The sequence below is a fragment of the Plasmodium yoelii genome (assembly GCF_900002385.2).
Source record: "Plasmodium yoelii strain 17X genome assembly, chromosome: 5".
NCBI classification, from domain to species: Eukaryota; Apicomplexa; class Aconoidasida; order Haemosporida; family Plasmodiidae; genus Plasmodium; species Plasmodium yoelii.
This window is the reverse complement of record NC_036177.2, coordinates 100,757-123,329: the sequence shown is the minus strand read 5'-3', so window position 1 is coordinate 123,329 and position 22,573 is coordinate 100,757. Positions and strand designations below refer to the sequence as shown.

General features: G+C 20.2%; 6 protein-coding genes across 6 annotated transcripts; all 6 read left to right on the top strand.

Moving 5' to 3' along the window:
* Positions 1-2,351: 2,351 nt before the first annotated feature.
* PY17X_0500191 (PIR protein) lies at positions 2,352-3,543 on the top strand (the record flags this gene model as incomplete). The annotated part of the gene is made up of 3 exons (XM_034637755.1): positions 2,352-2,369; positions 2,495-3,388; positions 3,478-3,543. The coding sequence occupies 3 exons, from the start codon at positions 2,352-2,354 to the stop codon at positions 3,541-3,543; spliced, it is 978 nt and encodes a 325-aa protein (XP_034493400.1).
* Positions 3,544-5,865: 2,322 nt separating this feature from the next.
* On the top strand, positions 5,866-7,129 carry PY17X_0500181 (PIR protein; the record flags this gene model as incomplete). The annotated part of the gene is made up of 3 exons (XM_022956135.2): positions 5,866-5,922; positions 6,060-6,974; positions 7,064-7,129. The coding sequence occupies 3 exons, from the start codon at positions 5,866-5,868 to the stop codon at positions 7,127-7,129; spliced, it is 1,038 nt and encodes a 345-aa protein (XP_022812312.2).
* Positions 7,130-9,424: 2,295 nt separating this feature from the next.
* On the top strand, positions 9,425-10,581 carry PY17X_0500171 (PIR protein; the record flags this gene model as incomplete). The annotated part of the gene is made up of 3 exons (XM_034637754.1): positions 9,425-9,439; positions 9,577-10,425; positions 10,516-10,581. The coding sequence occupies 3 exons, from the start codon at positions 9,425-9,427 to the stop codon at positions 10,579-10,581; spliced, it is 930 nt and encodes a 309-aa protein (XP_034493399.1).
* A 2,583-nt stretch (positions 10,582-13,164) lies between these two features.
* Positions 13,165-14,210, top strand: PY17X_0500161 (PIR protein; the record flags this gene model as incomplete). The annotated part of the gene is made up of 3 exons (XM_022956138.1): positions 13,165-13,179; positions 13,300-14,055; positions 14,145-14,210. The coding sequence occupies 3 exons, from the start codon at positions 13,165-13,167 to the stop codon at positions 14,208-14,210; spliced, it is 837 nt and encodes a 278-aa protein (XP_022812314.1).
* A 2,291-nt stretch (positions 14,211-16,501) lies between these two features.
* On the top strand, positions 16,502-17,707 carry PY17X_0500151 (PIR protein; the record flags this gene model as incomplete). The annotated part of the gene is made up of 3 exons (XM_022956139.1): positions 16,502-16,516; positions 16,643-17,551; positions 17,642-17,707. 3 exons carry the CDS (start codon positions 16,502-16,504, stop codon positions 17,705-17,707), a joined length of 990 nt encoding a protein of 329 aa, XP_022812315.1.
* Positions 17,708-20,434: 2,727 nt separating this feature from the next.
* Positions 20,435-21,507, top strand: PY17X_0500147 (PIR protein; the record flags this gene model as incomplete). The annotated part of the gene is made up of 3 exons (XM_022956140.1): positions 20,435-20,449; positions 20,587-21,333; positions 21,421-21,507. The coding sequence occupies 3 exons, from the start codon at positions 20,435-20,437 to the stop codon at positions 21,505-21,507; spliced, it is 849 nt and encodes a 282-aa protein (XP_022812316.1).
* Between the last annotated feature and the right edge of the window lie 1,066 nt (positions 21,508-22,573).

The window sequence follows — 22,573 nt, the reverse complement described above, 5'->3', positions numbered from 1 at the left end:
AAATAATTTATTATGATTTCCTTCCTCAGTAACACCTGAACCGAATGATAAATGGAGTGATGAAAGAATGAATTTGAATGGAATAAAAGTATAAAGTGGTATTTGGAGGAAATATATATAAGGGAAAGAAGTTACGTTAAAGGTATATTTATTTTACACACATTATTTTATGAATTATGTACAAGGTAAATAAAAAGAAATTTATGAAGTATACAATTTTTAAAATATTTCTTCACTATCAAATATTATATATTTTTACTATTTTTATTTTAGTATTTGCCATTTGGATGGAGAAAGGAATTGAAGAAAAAAAAACATGAAAGATGTTATAAACTCAACTGATGGAAAAAAATAAAATGCAAATAATTATAAATTCATCTAATCAAAAAAGAGACTAAAAAATCAATAAATTCCGTTTGTGGAAAAATCTCCATTGTTAAATATGTACCAACTTATGCAGGCCGATCCTGTATCATTTATTAATTTTTTTTTTTAATTTTTTTTGTTTATAAAGAAATCACAATTCTTTAGAATTATAAATTTAATTAATGTCTTATATTTTTTGTTAAATAACCAAATCTCAGATGTTTATGATTCTGACTTTAAAATTCAATATAAATATTAAAAATAACAAATAAGTAAATTCGTTTATTATTATTATAGGTAAATAAACTCATAAGTATCATCAAAAAATATATATGTGCAATATTATAATATAAATATATGTATTTTAATAATCTATATAAAACGATGTTGTTTAATCAATTCATTTGACTTCCATTATAATATTTCTCTAAAATTATAAGAATAAAGTAATTAATAATATAATGAATGAATAAAAAAATATATTTTATAAAATAATTTATTATTGAAAAAATTCATAATAATATTTTTAAAAAATATAAACAGTGACCCTCTACGTCTCTATCATACATTGCAAAATATAATTGTTTTTTATGCATATTCAGTAAAAAAAATATAAAAGTGGATATTTCCTATAATTAAAAGTTGTGTTATTGAAATAAAAAATCAATGACATATAATAATGCATTATAAAGATATCAATTTTATATTATTGTTAAAGATCAATTCGGAATATGTGGTTTTATATTATAAAAAACTGAATCAATGGAGAAAAGGTTAAAGGATCATTTAATGTTAAATTTCATTTTATTATTTCATATGAACGCATATTATATTATAATTATTTAATGAACCATCTTTAATAACAAACAGCATTGTTTTATCATAGAATTAATAAAGTATATAATTTTTAATAAATTATTTGAATGTATATACATTGATAACTATAATAATAAAATATATAAGGTAAAAATGAACAATTCTGAACATTTAACGAATATTTATATAAATTTAAATATTAAAAGAGCAGATATATATTATCTTTCTCTTCTTAAAGGGTAATATAACAACCTAATTAAACATATTTTTCTATTATACTTTAAAATTTGCATCAATATTTATTTATATGTTAATATTTAACATTTACTATTTGCTATTTAAAAAATAATCTGCATTCAAAGGCTTATTTAAGCTCATAAATACGGGTTCAGCGCTAATTGTCGTTTTAACAGTGGAAAAATATGCAAAGTGTATTATAAAATTACTCAATAAAGAATATTTCTAAATTTAAGTATATAGGAATAAAAATAAAGTTATAGAAATCATTAAAATGAATTATGAATTTATATACATTCATTAAAAACAATATAAATTTATATAATTTGCATAGAGATATAAGTAACATAACTTAATTTGAAAATTCTATAATTTTAGAAAAAACTATATTATATATTATAAGAAACAAGTATATAAAAATTTAATTTATCTTATTAAATGACTATTTATATACTTTTAAGGATTATAGTAATAATAGATTTATTAATTTTTACATATTTACAGGCTCATGGATATAAATATATTTGTTAAAGCATGAGAAACAAATTTGTATTTTTCTATATTGAGACAAATATAAGTGGATGTATTTTAAACTCATTCAAATTTCCTTAAATTATTATAATAAAATTATAATGGATATTATTATTAATCATAAATTTAAGTATAAATTATGTTATAAATATTACTAAAATGTATTAGATATCTCCAATTTAAGGCAGTTTAGCTAATTTTCATAAATATATATAAACTTACTATGATGTTACTATTGTATTATTACTTTACATTAATTTTAAATTAACATTAAAAATAAAATGTGATTAACTACAGATAATTGTTATATAGAGAATCCAATTTTACGTCCCTATTTTGATGCAGTATATATTAAATTAATATGATGTACTTAATTTATAGTTCAAAAATAATTTTCCAATATGTTGACTAGTAAAATGGTACATACAATTTCTTGAATAAAAATGTTTGTTATTACACAATTTTGATATTTTATTATCTATAAATTAATAATAAGTTCATTTTAATAGATATTTTTATATGATTTTTTAAAATGGTTTCTTAGTGTGATCAGTTTGATACTATGTGGAGGGTTTTTCCCGATGAATTGAAGAATTCTGGAGAATATGATTTTAAAGGTGGATCGCTCAATAGTTACTGCCCTAATAGAAAATGTGAAAATGATATAGATAAGATTAAGGCTGGATGTTTATGGTTATTTAAACAATTTTATGAAAGTCCATATAATTTTTCGAATAATGCAAATGGAAATATGAATATTGTTACATACATTATGACATGGATAAGTTATAAGTTAAATCAAAAACCACAAGATGGAATCACCAAATTTAACGAATTTTATAGTAGACACATAAAAAATGTCGAGGAGTATAAAAAGTCTATAGATAATGTTACTGGGTATACAAGTTATATTGATCTTATAAATAAAAAAAATAAATTTATGGATATTGATATTAAACTTATGTCTAAATTTTATGGTTTATTTAAAATCTTATGCAATATGCATATTAATGTTGATAAAAAAAGCATGGCCAATACATATTTAGAAAATGCTAATAAATTTGCTGATGAATATAAAAAACTTTTTAATGATAATGATAATAATGTTGAAGGAAGTTCATATGATCAAATATTGACTACATTATCAAATGATTATAATTATTTTAGAAATAGTTATGTTAGTTCTAATATAGGAAATACACTTCCAGAACTTATAACGGAAAAAACAACACAGGTTTCCGTATCAAATCCTATAGAAGGACAAGATGTCTCCTTGAGTGAAATACCAGAATTAAAATCCGAAACTGATGTATCTAGTTCGAAAGATAAAGTATCAGATTCTGATTCAGGATCACCAAGTTCATCGATATTAAATAAATTAATTTCAATTCCATTTATATTTGTTGCAACATTAATTTTATTAGGAATTGCATATAAGGTAAATAATAAGTCAACTAAAAATATATTCAACACCAAATAATTTATGAATATAAGTAGATTACACATTTTTTTTAATTTTTATATTAGTATTCGTTATTCGGATTTCGGAAACGATCTCAAAAACAACATTTAAGAAAAAAACTAAAAAAATAAGGAAGAAAATGGATCATTAATTTATGATTTGAAGAGTAGTGAATATTTCAGGAATAGTAATAATGATTAATAAATTTTAAGAAACTGTCTATTTGGAAATAAGTATTTTTTTGTCATAATTTTTATATAGTTTTTATGTTGTGGGACCCATATTGGGTTAGGGTTAAATATTATATTACATTTAGCTTTGTATAATTTTAAAATTAATTAAATATATGTATCATCCCGTATGTTTAATCTCGAAATGATGCCTAAATATGCAACCCAAAGGGGTATTACCATTAATATAAAAAGAGCCACATAGCATTTTTTCATAAGTTATAATATATATAATTAAATGTTAATATTGATATTGGCTATATATGAATTAATATTATTCTAGATCATAATTGTCTATTATATAAGCATTGATAACCCATAGTTATATTGAATTATGCATATCATAATATATTTTTTTATTTGATGAAACATTTTATTTAATAAACTTATTATTTGTATCATATTTGTTTTAATTTATATTATATTACGCCAATTGAACTGTAATAATATATATTCATAAAATATAGATGCATGGGATATCGATTGGGATTCGACAATACAACGTTATCTATAAAAGTCATTTTATGCATCTAATATTTTTAATAATACAATAAAAAATTACATTATATATGTGTATACAATTCTTTTAATTTTTTATTATATATAGTATCATTTTATGTTAATGTTTTAAATTCAAATAATCGAAATAGTTATATATATTTTAATTTATTTACTATAAAGGTATAATATTAGATCAATCACTATTAATTTTAAGCTTTATAACTTTGTGGTATAAATAATTATGTTATGAGTATTTAATTGAAAAAATATAAGTATATGAATAAAATTTCATATCATATTTTGTTCTAATAATTATAAATAATATGATAAATAAAATGCGTAATTATTATATGACTATACATATAATTTAGTAAAATACCAATAAATAATATTGAAATATTGTTATATTGTGAAACCTTCATATAATTAAACATTAATATTATCGAAAAGACGCATAATAATACATTATAAATGTATCATTTTTATATATTTGTTAAAGATTCAATTTGGAATATGTGGTTTTATATTATAAAAAACTGGATAAATAGAGAAAAGGGTAAAGCTTCAATTCATGTTTAATTCCATTTTATTATTCCATATTATATTATCATTGTTTAATGAATCATCATTTTATAATCAAAATTAGCATTGTTTTATCATAGAATTAATAAAACATAGAATTTTTAATAATTATTTGAAATTATATACATTGATAACTATAGCAGTAGAATATATAGGATAACAATGAACAATACAGAATATTTAACGAATATTTATCTAAATTTATATATTAAAAGAGAAAATATATCTTATCTCTCTCCTCTTAAAGAGCAATATAACAATCTAATTAATCATCGTTTTCTATTATACTTTAAAATTTGCATAAATAGTTATTTATATGTTATATATTTAATATTTACTAAGTATTATTTTAAAAACAATCTACATTCAAAGAATTATTTAAGCTTATAAATACGGGTTCAGTGCTAATTGATTTTTTAAACCGTGGAAATGATGCGTAAAATATATTACAAAATTACTCAATAAAGTATAATTCTAAATTGAAGTATACGGGAATAAAAATAAAGTTATTTAACGTATTAAAATTATTTTTTAATTTATCTACATTCATTAAAAACAATATTAAAATTATGTTTATGAAATTAAAAAAAGGAACAATGCAACTTAGTTTGTAAATGTTATAATTTTAGAAAAGTCTATATTATTTAGTATTATAAACAGGTATATAAGTATTTATTATATTTAAAAAAATGACTATTTATATACTTTTAAGGGTATAGTAATAATGGATTTCTTAATTGTTTCGAATTTTTCAGTATATTAGTTTTTGACCATCATTTATTAAAACAAAAGATATGGCGTTGTTTATTTTCTATATTAAAGCATGCGTATAAGAAGATATAAACTCATTACAATGTCACTTTAATTTTGTGATAGTGTTATACCGGAATGTATTAAGGATAACAATTTATGAAAAATTGTATTATATTTACATATGATAAAACATGTATTAAACATCCCCCAAAATAAGGTAATTTATCTTACTATAAAAAAGTAGAATATTCTTTTAGTAATACTATTATATTATTGTTCCATATTAATTTCAAATTAGTATTAAGAACCATAATATAATGTTTAGCTACAAATAATTCTATCACTTATTTTGACGCAGATTATACATTTTATATAAAAAAGAGTAACATGGGTCAAAATCAAATGAATAACACAAAATTCCTCATTAAAGAGAGCTACAACACAGTATATACACTTTTTAATAAAATTTGGATCTTTTTACATGTATTATGTTATATTACTCATAAATTAATAGTAATGTTAACATTATAAAAATATCATTGATATTTATTTTTATTTGTTTTTTTTAAATGTCTTCTTAGTGTGATACGTTTGATTCTTTGAGGGCACTTTTTCCTGATGAATTGTATTCTGGAAAATATAATTTTAAAGGTGGAAAGTACAAAAGTTATTATAGTAAATCAAATTATACCGATATTGATAAAATTAATGGTTATTGCTTATGGTTATTTAAACAATTTTATGGGGACCGTTCCGTTTTTTCGAATAATGTAGATAACAATATGTATATTGTTACATACATTTGGGCGTGGTTAAGTTATAAGTTAAATCAAAAATCACATGAAGGAATCAACAATCTAAATGATTTTTATAATAAGCACATGGAAAATGTCCAGGAGTATAACAATTCTATAGAAAACGATACGGAATATAAAACTTATATTGATCTTATAAATAAAAATAAGGAATTAATGGATATTGATATTAAGCATATGTCTAAATTTTATGATGCATTTAAAAATTTGTGTAAAATGTATGATGACCTTTCAAAGGCGAAAAATAAAGGCGAGGAATATTTAAAATATGTTAATAATTTTGCTGAAAATTATAATGCCCTTATTAATGAAAACATTAATGATACAAAGGATAATTTATTTAAACAAGTATTATATGTTGCATTAAACGATTATAACTTTATAAAAAGTATATTATCTGAAGATTCTATAAAGAAACAATTTCCAGAACTTACGAAGGAAAAAAAAGCAACACAAGTTTCTACAATTTTTAAAGAATCACAAATACGTGAATCCTCAGGTGATGTGCCAGAATCAAGTTCCAAAGGTGAAGTATCAGAATCTGAAACTGATGTATTAATTTATAATTCTGGAGTATCAGAATTTGAAACGGCAATATCGACTCCATTGATAGCAAACAAATTAATTATAGTTTTATCGACATTATTTGTAATAGCATTTTTTTTAGGAATTTCGTATAAGGTAAATAATAAGGAATTAAAAAATTATTTTCATTAAATATATGCAAACGTTAACAAAAAAATTATACGTTTTTTAACATTTTATATTAGTATTCGTTATTTGGATTTCGGAAAAAATCTCAAAAACAACATTTAAGAGAAAAACTAAAAAAATAAAGAAGAAAACTTATCATTAATAAATTATTTTGAATATTACGATTTATTTATTTTAAGAAACTGTCTATTTCGAAGTAATTTTTGATCATAATTTTTATATAGTTTTATGTTGTGGAACCCATGTTTGGGTTAGGGCTAAGTATCATATTGTATTTAATTTTTTATAATTTGAACACTAATTAAATATATGTACTATCCTGCATTTTTAATATCGAGCTGAAGCCTAAATATACAACCAAAAAAGAGGTATTTCAATTAATATGAAAAGGATCACATACCATTTTTTCATAAATTATAATATATATAATAAGTGTTCATATCGATTTTATATGGTTAAAGTAAAATGTCTATATTGTATATATTAATATAGACATTGACTATATAATAATTGTCATTATATAAGAATTGTTAACCCAGAGTTATATTGAATTATGCATATCATAATACGCAATATATTTATCTATTTGATGAAACATTTTATTCAATAAACTTATTATTTGTATCATATTTGTTTTAATTTCAATTATATTACGCCAACTGAACTGTAATAATATATATTCATAAAATATCGATCGATGTTCGACAACACAACGATATCTATAAAATATATTTTATACATCTAACATTTTTAGTAATACATAAAAAATGCACTATATATACAATATTTTTTAAGTTTTAATTGTAGTAACTATTCTCTTTTTGTATTAAAATTAATTAGTATTAATAGAGTTTCTTTATACGCTTTAATTTATCATAAAGCTATAACATTATATTAATTACTATTAATTTTTAAACTTTATAGATTTGAAGTATATATAAATTATATTTTAAAATAGTTAAAAAATAAAATGTAAATATATTAATAAAATATATGTTACAGTTTGTTCTAATAATTATAAATGATATGATAAATAGAATAAGATTATTATATGACTATACATATAATATAATAAAATGGTTTACCAATAACTAATATTGAAATGTTTTTTTATTGTGGAAACTTCATATAATTAAATATTAATATTAATTTTATAGAAAAGACGCATAATAATACATTATAAAGGTATATTTGTTAAAAAATCAATTTGGGATATGTGGTTTTATATTCTAAAAAACTGAATGAATAAAGAAAAGGTTAAAGATTCAATTCATGTTAAATTCCATTTTATTATTCCATATTAACTCGTATTATATTATCATTACTTTATCATAGAATTAATAAAATATAGAATTTTTAATAAATTATTTGAATGTATATAGATTGATAACTATAACAATAAAATATACAAGATAAAGTGAGCAACGCAGAAAATTTAACGAATATTTATCTAAATTTATATATTAAAAGAGAAAATATATCTTATCTCTCTCCTCTTAAAGGATAATATAAAGCATAATTACACATAGTTTTTTATTATATTTTAAATTTGCATGAATAGTTATTTATGTTTTATATATTTAATATTTATTAAGTATGATTTTAAAAATAATATACATTCAAAGACTTATTTAAGCTTATAGGTACGGGTTCAGTGCTAATTGTTCTTTTAATGAATGGAAAGAATGCGTAAAACGTATTATAAAATTACTCAATAAGGTATATTTCAAATTGAAGTATATAGAAATAAAAATAAAGTTATTGGACTCATTAGAATGGATTATGAATTAATCTATATTAAATAAAAATAATATAAATTTATGTATATTCAATTAAAAAAAGGAACAATTGAACTTATTTTGTAAATGTTATAATTTTAGAAAAGTCTATATTATATATTATAAGAAATAAGTATATAAAAAATTAATCTACCTTATTAAATAACTATTTACATGCTTTTAAGGATTATAGTAATAATGAACTTCTAATGGTTTTGATTTTTGCAGTATATTATTTTTGGGGCACCATTTATTAAAACAAAAGATATGATGTTGTTTATTTTATACACTAAGCCATAAATATAATTATATATTTTTAATTCGTTACAATGTTGGTTTAATTTTATGATAGAATTATACCGTAAGGTATTAAGAATAACAATTTATGCAAAATTGTATTATATATACATATGATAAAAAATGTATTAACGCCCTCCAAAATAAGGCAATTTATTCAATTATCATAAAAGTATATATTGGTCATATTATATTTAAATTAATATTAAAAATGATAATAACATGTTTAATCACAGACAACTTTATATTATGGTTCAATTGTTTTGTCATTTACTAACCGTAAAATATATAAAATAATATGATGTTACACAATCCACATATTATAAACAAAATAAAATTACAATGGATTATAAGCTGGTATATGCATTTTTTAATAAAATTTGCTTTTTCTTATATTTTTCGATATTATATTAGTTATAAAATTCATTAAATTTTATTTTATAAGAATTTCATTAATATATATTTTTATTATACTTTTTTAAATGTTTTCTTAGTGTGGAAGGTTTGATACATTGAGAAACTTTTTACCCGATGAATTAAACACAACTACAGAACTCGATTTTCATAATAATGGGAAAATTAGGAATTACTGCCCTGATGGAGGTTCAGGAAACACTAAAGAATGTAAGACGGATTTTGATAAAATTAAGGCTGGATGTTTATGGTTGTTTGAGCAATTTTTTGTGAGAAATCAAAAAAGTGATATCAATATTGTTGAATACATTATGATGTGGTTAAGTTATAAACTAAATCAAAAGACATATGATGGAATCAAAAATTTAAATGATTTTTATACTAAATATATAGAAAATAATATGCATTATACTAATTGTGATGATAATGGTAAAGATTGTAATGAGTCATTAAAAAATAATACAGGATATAGAAATTATAAGGAAATCATAGATAACAAAAATGAATTGCTGAGTATTAATTTGGGGCATATGTCTAAATTTTATGATGCATTTAAACTATTATGTAAAATGTATACTGAAATTGGTTCAAGCGACACAATATCTAATAAATCTTTAAATTGCGCTAAAGAATTTGTTGAAAAATATGATGAACTTAACAATCCTAATAATACTAAAGATAACGCCTATTATCAAGTATTGTCTACATTATCAAGTGATTATAAAAATTTTAAAAAATATTGTAGTAATAGTAATATTGATTGTAGCAATATCCCACCACTTCCAGATATAAAAACAAAAGAAAATGGTGTGCAAATTTCTGAACCGAGTTCTGAAGTTACACCATCAAGTTCGTCGGTAACAAACAAATTAATTCCAGTTTTATCGATAATTGTTGCAATACCAATATTCTTGGGAATTTTTTATAAGGTAAATAATAAGGAATTTATAAATAATTTACGTGATTACTTATATGCGATTATCAAAAAATATATAATATGTTTACCATTTTTATATTAGTATTCGTTATTTGGATTTCGGAAACGACCTCAAAAACAACATTTAAGAGAAAGGTTAAAAAAATAAAGAAGAAAATGAATCATATATTAATTATCCGAAGAGTAGTGACTATTTCAGGAATATTAATAATGATTTATATATTTTAAGAAATTGTCTATTTGAAAATAAATAATTTTCACCATAATTTTTGAACATAATTATTGGGTCTATAAGAATAATATAACCAATAATATATAATGTTATATATGTATAGTTATAATAATTTTATACTGTTTTTGTATAATTTTTAAACAGTTTTTATGTTGTGGGTCAGGGTTGTGTTTGTGAACCTCATATTTGGGATAGGATTATGTATTATATTGTATTAATTTTTTATAATTTAAACACTAATTAAATATATGCATCATCTCGTATGTTTAATTTCGAGATGAAATTCAAAAGTTAAAATATGCAACCCCAAAGGGCATAATCTAATATGAAAAGGACCACATAACATTTTTTCATAAGTTATAATATATATAATTTAGTGTTCATATCGATTTTATATGATTAAACAAAATGTCTATATTGCATATATTAATATAGATATTTGCTATATCATAATTCCTATTATATAAATTTTTTTAATATGTGGTTACATCGAATTATGCATAACACAATATGTTTCTTTATTTGATAAAACATTTTATTTAGTAAAAATTATTTGTATCATTTTTTTTAATTTAAATTATATTTTGATAAACGAACTGTATAATATTATTATATATGATGGTATGAATTATAATTATATTCGTTTGAAATATTTGTCCACATTACAATATATATTTATATTAACATGTGTGTTTTTAAGATTAATTAAACATATCAAAAATATATAATAGATATTCATATAATATAAATCGAGGTTCGACAATACAACATTATCTATAACAGGCATGTTATGCATCTACCATTTTTAATAATACAATAAAAATATACATATTAATAAAAAATTACATTATAGATATAGGAATACTATCCTTTTAACGTTCGATTATATATAACATAATTTTATGCTAAAGTTTTAAATTCAAATAATATAAATCGTTCTATATATATTAATTTATTTACTATAAAGGTATAATATTTGATTAATCACTATTAATTTTTAAATTTTATATTTTGAAGTATAAATATATTACACTTAAAGTAGTTAAAAGACAAAATATAAGTATATTAATAAAATTTAATGTTATATTTTGTTCTAATCGTTATAAATAATATGACAAAATAATGTTATTATTATATGCCTATACATATAAAATAATAAAATACTATACCAATAATTAATATTAAAATATTATTTTATTGTGGAAACTTCATATAATTAAATATGAATTTTATCGAAAAGACACATAACAATACATTATAAAGGTATCAATGCTATATATATGTTAAAGATTTAATTTGGGATATGTAGTTATATATTTTAAAAAACTGGATAAATAGAGAAAATGATCAAGACTCAATTCATGTTAAATGTCATTTTATTATTCACATTAGTGTTTAGTGAATAATCATTTTATAATCCAAAACAACATTACTGTATCATAGAATTAATAAAATATAGAATTTTTAATAAATTATTTGAATGATATACATTAACTATAACAGTAGAATATATAAGATAAAATTATGTATAATATTTAGCGAATATTTATATAAATATATATATTAAAGGCTAATATATCTTATCTCTCTCCTATTAAAGGGGAAAATAATGACATAATCAAACATAGTTTTCTATTATACTTTAAAATTTACATAATAGTTATTTATGTGTTAATATTTAATATCTACTAAGTATTCTTTTAAAAACGATCTACATTCAAATGCTTATTTAAGCTTATAAATACAGGTTCAATGCTAATTGTCGTTTTGAACCGTGGAAATTATGCGTAAAATATACTATAAAATTATCCAATAAGGTATATTTCTAATTTAATTATATAGGAATAAAAATAAAGTTATTTAACGCATTAAAATTATTTTTTAATTTATCTATATTCATTAAAAACAATATAAATTTATGTATTTTGCATAGAAAATGGAACAATTCAACTTATTTTGTAAGTGTTATTTTAGAAAAGACTGTATTATATATTATAAGAAACAAGTATATAAATATTTAGTCTATATTATTAAATAATTATTTATATACTTTAAGGATTGTAATAATAATAACTTTTTTAACTTTTTATATTTGTGAAGTATTTAAGTTTTATGACGTCATTTATCTTGTATATTAAAGCATATGCATATATTTTTTAAATTCCTTATAAAAGTATATTAATTTTTATAATAAATTTATACCAAATGTTAGTAAGAATAGTCTTTTTTGTATAAAATGCATCATATATACATATGGCAAAGTGTGTAAGCAACCCTCTATTTAAGATAGTTTAGCTAAATGTCATAAAATAAATATAATATGATTTTAGTAATACTAATGTATTATTATTTTATATGAAGTTAAAATTAAGAATAATATGTCTAACGAAAGATAACTGCTACGTAAAGAGATTAAGTAAATATACCATATATTCTATGCAATATATATAAACAACATCACCCCGCATAATCTCCAAATTATAACAGAATTTCATTATAATGTTTAATGAAGTGGTATACATCCTTTTTCTTATATTATTCGTATGTTGCATTCCTATAAATTATATTAATTTTAATTATAGTAACATTTATATCAATACATTCTTTTGTTTAATTTCCAAAATATATTCGTAGTGTAAATCAATTAATGCGATCGATAATTCTTTTGATGATGATCCGAAAAACTCGGAAGAAAATATTTATGAGAGTTTATTAAATTTTTACTGCCCTGATAAGAAATGTAATAGTGATGAAGAAAAGATTATCTCTGGTTTTATATTGTTATTAAATATTGTTAATGAAGAAACTACAGATAGTGATAAACTTGTTGAATACGCTATTTTATGGTTAAGTTATAAACTAAATCAAAAAAAACAAAATAAAACCACCAAATTATACGATTTTTATACTGAAAAAATAAAAAAAAATAGTTGTTATAATGAGAATATAGCTGATAATAGTGATAGTGATAGTGATAGTAATAGTAAGATTAACAAGAATGTTATATGTAAAAAAATAAAATCGATGGATATCGATATTAAAGATATATCTAATTTTTATGATGCATTTAAATCATTATGTAACATGTATAATGAAATTGTTGCAGATGACTACCAATGCAATAACTGTTTAGAAAATGCTGGAGAATTTTTTGAAAAATGTGAAAAAGTTAAAAATGTTTTTGATATTACTAAAGGAAGTTCTTATTTACAACTATGGTCTAGTTTATCAAATGATTATAAAAATTTTGAAAATTTATATAATAATTTTAGGTGTGAAAATGGTTCATCATTTGTAGCTTGTCCACGAAGTTCAATAATAAAAAATATACTAATTACAATTGGAATTATATTTGTTGCAGCAACAATTTTTTTGGGAATTTCTTATAAGGTAAATAATAAGGAATTAAAAAATTATTTTCATTATATATATGTAAACGTTAACAAAAAAATCATACGTTTCTTAACATTTTATATTAGTATTCGTTATTTGGATTTCGGAAACGATCTCAAAAACAACATTTAAGAGAAAAGCTAAAAAAATAAAGAAGAAAATGATCATTAATATATTATTCGAAGAGTAGCGATTAATCCATGAATAGTAATAATGGTTAATATATTTTAAGAAACTGTCTATTTCGAAGTAATTTTTGCATAATTTTTATATAGTTTTTATGTTGTGGAACCCACGTTCGGGTTAGGGTTAAGTATTAGGTTGCATTTAATTTTTTATAACTTAAACACTAATTTAATATATGTATCATCCCGTATGTTTAATTTCGAGATGATGCCCAAATATTCACCCCCAAATGGGGATAAGCTAATATGAATGGGGTTGTATAATATTTTTTCATAAGTTATAATATATATAATTAAGTGTTCATGCCGATTTAATTTGATTAAAATAAAATATCTATATTGCATATATTAATTCATATTATGATATATTATAATTGCCTATATAAAAGTTAATATTTGGTTATATTGAATTATGCATATCATAATATGTTTCTTTATTTAATGAAAATTTTATTTAGTAAAACGTATTATTTGTGACATATTGATTTTAATTTAAATAATATTATCCAATTGAACTGTATAATAATTTTATATATTAGAGTATAATTATAATTCGATTAATTTGGAACAATTACCTACAATACAATATACCTTCATATTAATGATTATATTTTTAATGTTAATTAATCACACTACTAATGTATAATAGATAATCATAAAATATAGATTCATAAATATCGATCGAGAATCGACAATATAACATAATCTATAAATTATTGTTATGCTTCTAACATTTTTTGAAGTTGTAATTGTAGTTACTATTATCTTATTGTATTAATAGAAGTTGCTTCATACGTTTTAATTTATTTATCATAAGGTATAATAATAGATTAATCACTATTAATTTTTAAATTTTGAGATAAAATATATTATATTTTAAAATAGTTAAAAAATAAAATATAAATATATTAATAAAGTTTAATATTATAGATATGATGCATTATTATACCCCTATAAATATAATATAATAAATTACTCTACTAGTAACTAATATTGAAATATTGTTTTATTGTGAAACCTTCATATAATTAAATATTAATTTTATCGAAAAGACATAATAATACATTATATATTTGTTAATGATCCAATTTGGAAATTTTAGTTTTATATTCTAAAAATATGGATTAATGGAGAAAGGGTTAAATACTTAATTAATATTAAATATCATTTTATTATTCCATATTATATTATCATAGTTTTTTGTAGAATTAATAAAATATAGAATTATTAATAAATTATTTGAATGTATATACATTGATAACTAAACAAATAAAACATATAAGATAAAAATGAACTATGTAAAACATTTAGCAAATATTTATTTAAATTAATATATTAAAATAGCAATATATCTTATCTCTCTCCACTTAAAGGACAATATAACAACCTAATTACGCATAGTTTTCTATTATACTTTAAAATTTGCATCAATACTTATTTATTTGTTAATATTTACTGAGCATTATTTTAAAAATAACATGCATTCAAAGACTTATTTAATCTTATAAGTACGGGTTCAGTGCAAATTGTTTTAAAGAATGGAAAATATGGCAAAATATATTATAAAATTACCCAATAAGGAATACTTATAAATTAGAATATGTAGGAATAAAAATAAAGTTATTTAACGCATTAAAATGAATTTTGAATTTATCTACATTCATTAAAAACAATATAAATTTATATAATTTGCATAGAGATGTAACATAACTTAATTTGAAAACATTATAATTTTAATAAAGCATTGTATATAGTATTAGAAGCAAATATATAAGAGTTTAATATATTTTAAGGATTATAGTAATAACATAATTTTTATTTTTTAGATTTATACAGTATTTAAATTTTTGAAGGACATTCATTAAAACATAAGATATAAATATATTTCTTTTCTATGTTCAAACATACTTTAAATTCATTATAAATGTATATGCATTTTTATAATATAGTTATGCAAAATGTTAGTAAGAATACATTTCTTGTATAAAATGCATCATATATATATTTAATCAAAAGTGTATTAAACAACCCTCTATTTAAGGTAATTTAGCTAATTTTCATAAAAAATATGTAGCTTTCCGTTAGTGATAATATTATTATATTATTCTATATTAATTTAATTATTGAAAAACTTATAGTATATTTAACTACAGACAGTTATATATAGGGCTAAAGTATTTGCGTCTCATATTTGGTGCATCGTATATAAAATAGCATTATTCTACTCAATTTACAAATATAAATGAAATTTCATCACAATGGATAAGGAAGTGGTATATGCATTTTTTTAAAAATAATAGTTTCCTTTACATTTTTTTATATTGTATTATATATAAATACCATTAAACTTTATTTTAATAATTCGCATTTTTATTAATTGTTTTTAAATGTTTTCATAGTGTAAAAGGTTCGAGAATGTAAGGGAATGGATTTCCGATGATTTGATTGATGGAAATTATCAATTTAAAGATGATAATTCTTTAAATAATAAATTTTCAAATAATTATTGTAATGATAATATTAATATTTTAAGTGGTTTTTGTAATAATAATAAATTTCTAAGTGATTTCGATAGAATAAGTGCTGGATGTTTATATTTGTTGGGTGAATTAATTAATGATTGTGGTGTGGATCCCTCTACTGCAAAAAATAACATCAATATTATTGATTACATTATGATATGGTTAAGTTATATGATAAACCTGAAATATAGTGAAGAAGATAACATTATAACGTGTTTTTATATTGCATACATGAATGATTGTGATAAGTATAACAAGGAAATAAATGGATGTACTGGTTATAAGGATTATAAGGAACTTTTAGATAAAAAAAATGATGTGTTGAATATGGATAGTAAAATTGCACCTAAATTTTATAAAGCATTTAAATTATTATGTAAAATGTATACTGAATTTGATGAAAATATGGAAGATTGCACAAACTATTCGGAAAAAGCTAGTCAATTTGTTGAAAAATATGAAGAACTTTACGATGATTATAATAAGACTAAAGATAGTTCATATAAAAAAGTATTGTGTACTTTATCAACCGATTATGATAATTTAATAAAGAAATATAATGATGCTCAGTGTTGCAAATCTTCACCCCTTCCAACGATAGAAACAGAAAAAATTCCTGAAAATTGTTCTGAACAAACTTCTGAAAAAACTTATGGAACAGGATATGAACAATTTTATGGAGAATTTCCTGAGGTTACATTATCAGAATCATCACTAGTAAGTAAATTATTTATAGTTTTATCGATATTTGCTGCAATACCAATTTTCTTGGGAATTGCTTATAAGGTAAATAGTAAGGAATTAAAAAATTATTTTCATTATATATATGCAAACATTAACAAACAAAATCATACACTTCTTAATGTTTTATATTAGTATTCGTTATTTGGATTTCGGAAACGATTTCAAAAACAAAAATTAAGAGAAAAACTAAAAAAATAAAGAAGAAAACTGATCATTAATAAATTATTCTGAATATGACGATTGATTTATTTTAAGAAACTGTCTATTTCGAAGTAATTTTTGCATATTTTTTATATCGTTTTTATGTGGTGGGTTAGGGTTGTGTTTGTGGAACCCATATTTGGGTTAGGATTAAGTATTATATTGTATTAATTTTTTACAATTTGAACTCTAATTAAATATATATACCATCCCATATGTTTAATCATGAGATGAAGTTTAAATATGCAACCAAAAAAGGGTCACATAACATTTTTTCATAAATTATAATATATATAATTTAGTGTTCATATCGATTTAATATGGTTAAAATAAAATGTCTATATTGAATATATTAATTCATATTATGATATATCATAATTATTTATTATATAAGCTTGTTAATCATAACTATATTGAATTATACATAACACAATATGTTTCTTTATTGATAAAACATTTTATTTAGTAAAACTTATTATTTGTATCATTTGTTTTAATTTAAATCATATTTTGATAACCGAACAGTATAATAATATTATATATCAGAGTATAAATTATAATTAGATTCATTTGGAACAATTATCTACATTATAATATACCTACAGGTTAATGGGAATATTTTTATTGTTAATTAAACATATCACCAATATATAATAGGTAGTCATAAAATATCGATCGAGGCTCAACAACAGAACAATATCTATAAAAAATGTTTAATGCATCTAACATTTTTAGTAATACATAAAAATTACATTATAGATATAGGCATACTATCCTTTTAACTTTCGATTATATATAGTATAATTTTATGCTAAAGTTTTAAATTCAAATAATATAAATAACTCTATATACATTAATTTATTTACTATAAAGGTATAATTTTATATTAGTCACTTTAATTTTTAAACTCTATAGTTTTGAAATATATATAAATTATATTTTAAAATAGATAAAAAATAAAATATAAGTATATAATAAAATTTAATGTTATAGTTTGTTTTAATACTTATAAACAACTTGGTATATAAAATTAACGTTATTCTAATATATATAATATTGTATCAATGACTAAAACTGAAATATGTTAAATTTGGAAATATATACAATTATATATTAATGCAAAATATACAGAAAATGAATGTAATAATTAATTTGAACTAATAATGTTTTTATTAGGTTATTATGTATATAAAAACTCTAAATTTATAATTTAAATATATTGTTATTACGAAATATTATGTTCTAAAATGTTATACTTTAAAACAATGAAACAAAAAAATTACTAATTGTTTTAAAGTATTTTTATTAAATGTATTAATTATTCCATTGTATTGTACAATGATGTAGCAGTAACAATAATAATAGTAATAACAATAGAAAAACGTATTAAATACGAACAAACCATTAAATTCATTTGATACACTGTATGGGTATAAATTCATCATATATATTATTAAAGGTATGATAAAATTGTATGCATACAAGATCAAATGAAATATTATAATACTTATTTAAGTACGATTTAATGCTATAATATTAGAATTAACACTACCAAGAAAATTAATATTAATAATTTTATAGTTTTTCATAATAAAGCTAAATATAGTTTATTATAAAATATAAAAGCAAACTATATATTTAGAAAATAATTCTAAGGCATTTTTAATGTATATACGAATTGAAAGCTTTAATATTAAAGGAATACAATACATAATTAGCTATATAGAATAGGTAAATTTTATATGACCATATCCTTGTCTTAAAAAAGTATAATTCCCTTATCTCTCCTATCTAAAATGTAAATATAACAATTTAATTACGCATAGTTTTATATTATACTTTAAAATTTGCATCAATACTTATTAATTTGTTAATATTTACTAAGTATCATTTTAAAAACAATATGCATTAAAAGTCTTATTTAAGAATATAAATACGGTTACAGTGTTAATTGTCGTTTTAAACCGTGAGAAAGATGTGCAAAATATATTATAAAAATATATAATAAGATATATTTCTAAATTTAATTATATAAGAATAAAAATAAAGTTATTGGGCTCATTAACATAGATTGTAAAGTTATCTATATTAAATAAAATAATATTAAAATTATTTATATGCAATTAAAAAAGGGAAGAATGCAACTTAATTCGAAAATAATATAATTTTAATTAAACATGGTATATAGTATTAGAAATAACTATATAAATATTTAGTATATTTAAAAAAATTACTATTTATATACTTTTAGGGATTATAGTAATAATATAATTTTTTATTTTTTAGATTTATACAGTATTTAATTTATTGAGGAACAATCATTAAAACATAAGATATAAATATATTCCTTTTCTATGTTCAAACATACTTTAAATTATTTATAAAAGTATATATATTTTTGTAACAGAGTTTTACCAGATGTTAGTAAGAATAGCATTTTTTTTATAAAATGCATCGTATTTATATTTAACTAAAATATATTAAGCAACCCTCTATTTAAGGTAATTTAAATAATTGTCACAAAAAGAAATAAAACATTCCTTTAGTAATAATATTATTTTATTATTCTATATTAGTTTAATTATTGAAAAACTTATAATATATTTAACTACAGACAGTTGTTATATATAGGGTTATACTATTAGCATCACATATTTGGTATAGTATATATAAAAACAGCATGATTTTATTCAATTTACAAATCAAAAATAATATCCCATTATAATGAATGCCAAAGTGGTATATGCATTTGTTAATAATAATAATTTCCTTTACATGTTTTGATATTGTATTACATATAAATATCATTAAACTTTATTTTAACCAAATGTTCAATAATATACATTTCTAATATTTGTTTTTAAATGTTTTCCTAGTGTGAAAAGTTCGAGAATGTATGGTATAAATTTCCTGATGAAATGGACAGTGATAAAAATTATAAATTTAGAACAGAAAATTTCTTAGATAGTTATTGTTTTAATGATGAATGTAATAGTGATTACGGAAAAATTAATGCTGGATTTTTATATTTGCTTAATCAATTCTGTGGGGTTTCTGGTTTGTTTAAATCTTGCGAAACAAGTAACATCAATGTTGTTGAATACACTATGATATGGTTATGTTATATGTTAAACCTAAAGAGTACTCAAGATGACAACATTACCAATCTAAATAATTTTTATAAAGTAAATATAGAAAAACATGAAAAGTATAATAGTTTCATTGAGGTTATAAATAAAAAAAAAGAATTGATGAATATTTCTAAAGATCAAGTGTCTAAACTTTATAAGTTATTTAAAATTTTATGTGAAATGTATACTAAAATTAATGAAGACAGTAAAAATTGCAATAAATATTTGAACGATGATAATCAATTTGATAAAATATATAAAGAACTTAATAAGGATAGTTCCTATAGTCAACTATTGACTACTTTATCAACTGATTATAATAAATTAAAAGAGAAATGTAACAAGATTTCGTCCTCTCAACCGAAAGGAACAGAACAAATTCTTGTACAAAGTTCTGTAGATACATCATCAAGTTCGTCGATAGGAAACAAATTAATTTCAGTTTTATCGATATTTGGTGCAATAGCATTTTTTTTAGGAATTTCTTACAAGGTATATAATAAAGAATTTAAAAATTATTTTCATTAAATATATGCAAACGTTAACAAAAAAATAATGCGTTTATCTTTTTTATATTAGTATTCGTTATTTGGATTTCGGAAACGATTTAAAAAACAACAAATAAGAGAAAAAATAAAAAATATAAAGAAGAGAATAAATCATTAATATACGATTTGAAGAGAGTGACTATTTAGGAATAGTAATAATTATTTATATATGTTAACAAACTGTCTATTGGGAAATAATTTTTACATAATTTTTATATAGTTTTTATGTTGTGGGTCAAGATTGAGGATGTATATGTGGAACTCACATTCGGGTTAGGGATAAGTATTACATTGCATTTAATTTTTTATAATTTAAACACTAATTTAATATACGTGCCATTCTGTATGCTTAATTTCAAGAAGTTCAAAAGTACAAATATGCAACCAAGAAGTGGGTATAACCATTAATGTGAAAGGGGTTACATAACATATTTTATAAGTTATAAAATATATAATTGATTGTTCATGCCGATTTAATATGATTAAAATAAAATAACTATATTGCATATATTAATATAGATATTTTCTATATCATAATTTTCATTATATAAAACTTGTTAATCAGGGGCTATATGAATTATGTATACATAATGTATTTCTTTGGTTGATGAAACATTTTATTTAGCAAAACTTATTATTTGTATCATTTATTTTGATTCAAATCATGTTACCCAACTGAACTGTAATAATAGATGTTCATAAAATATCGATCGAGAATCGACAACACAACGTTATCTATAAAATATGTTTTATGCACCTAATATTTTTAATAATCAATAAAAATATGCATATTAATAAAAAATTAAATTATAGATATATGTATACTATCCTTTTAATTTTCGATTATATATAGTTTTATTTTATGATAAAGTTTTAAATTCAAATTATAGAGATATTAATATATACATTAATTTATTTACTATAAAGATATACTATTGGATTAATCACTATTAATTTTGAACTTTATAATTTTGAGGTATAAATAAATTATATTTTAAAATAGTTAAAAAATAAAATATATGTATATTAATAAATTTTTTTATCATATTTTGTTTTAATAATTATAAATAATATGATAGATAGAATAACGTAATATTATATACCTATACATATAATATAATAAATTGCTCTACTAGTAATATTAAAATATTGTTTTTTGTGGAAAATTAATATAATTAAACATT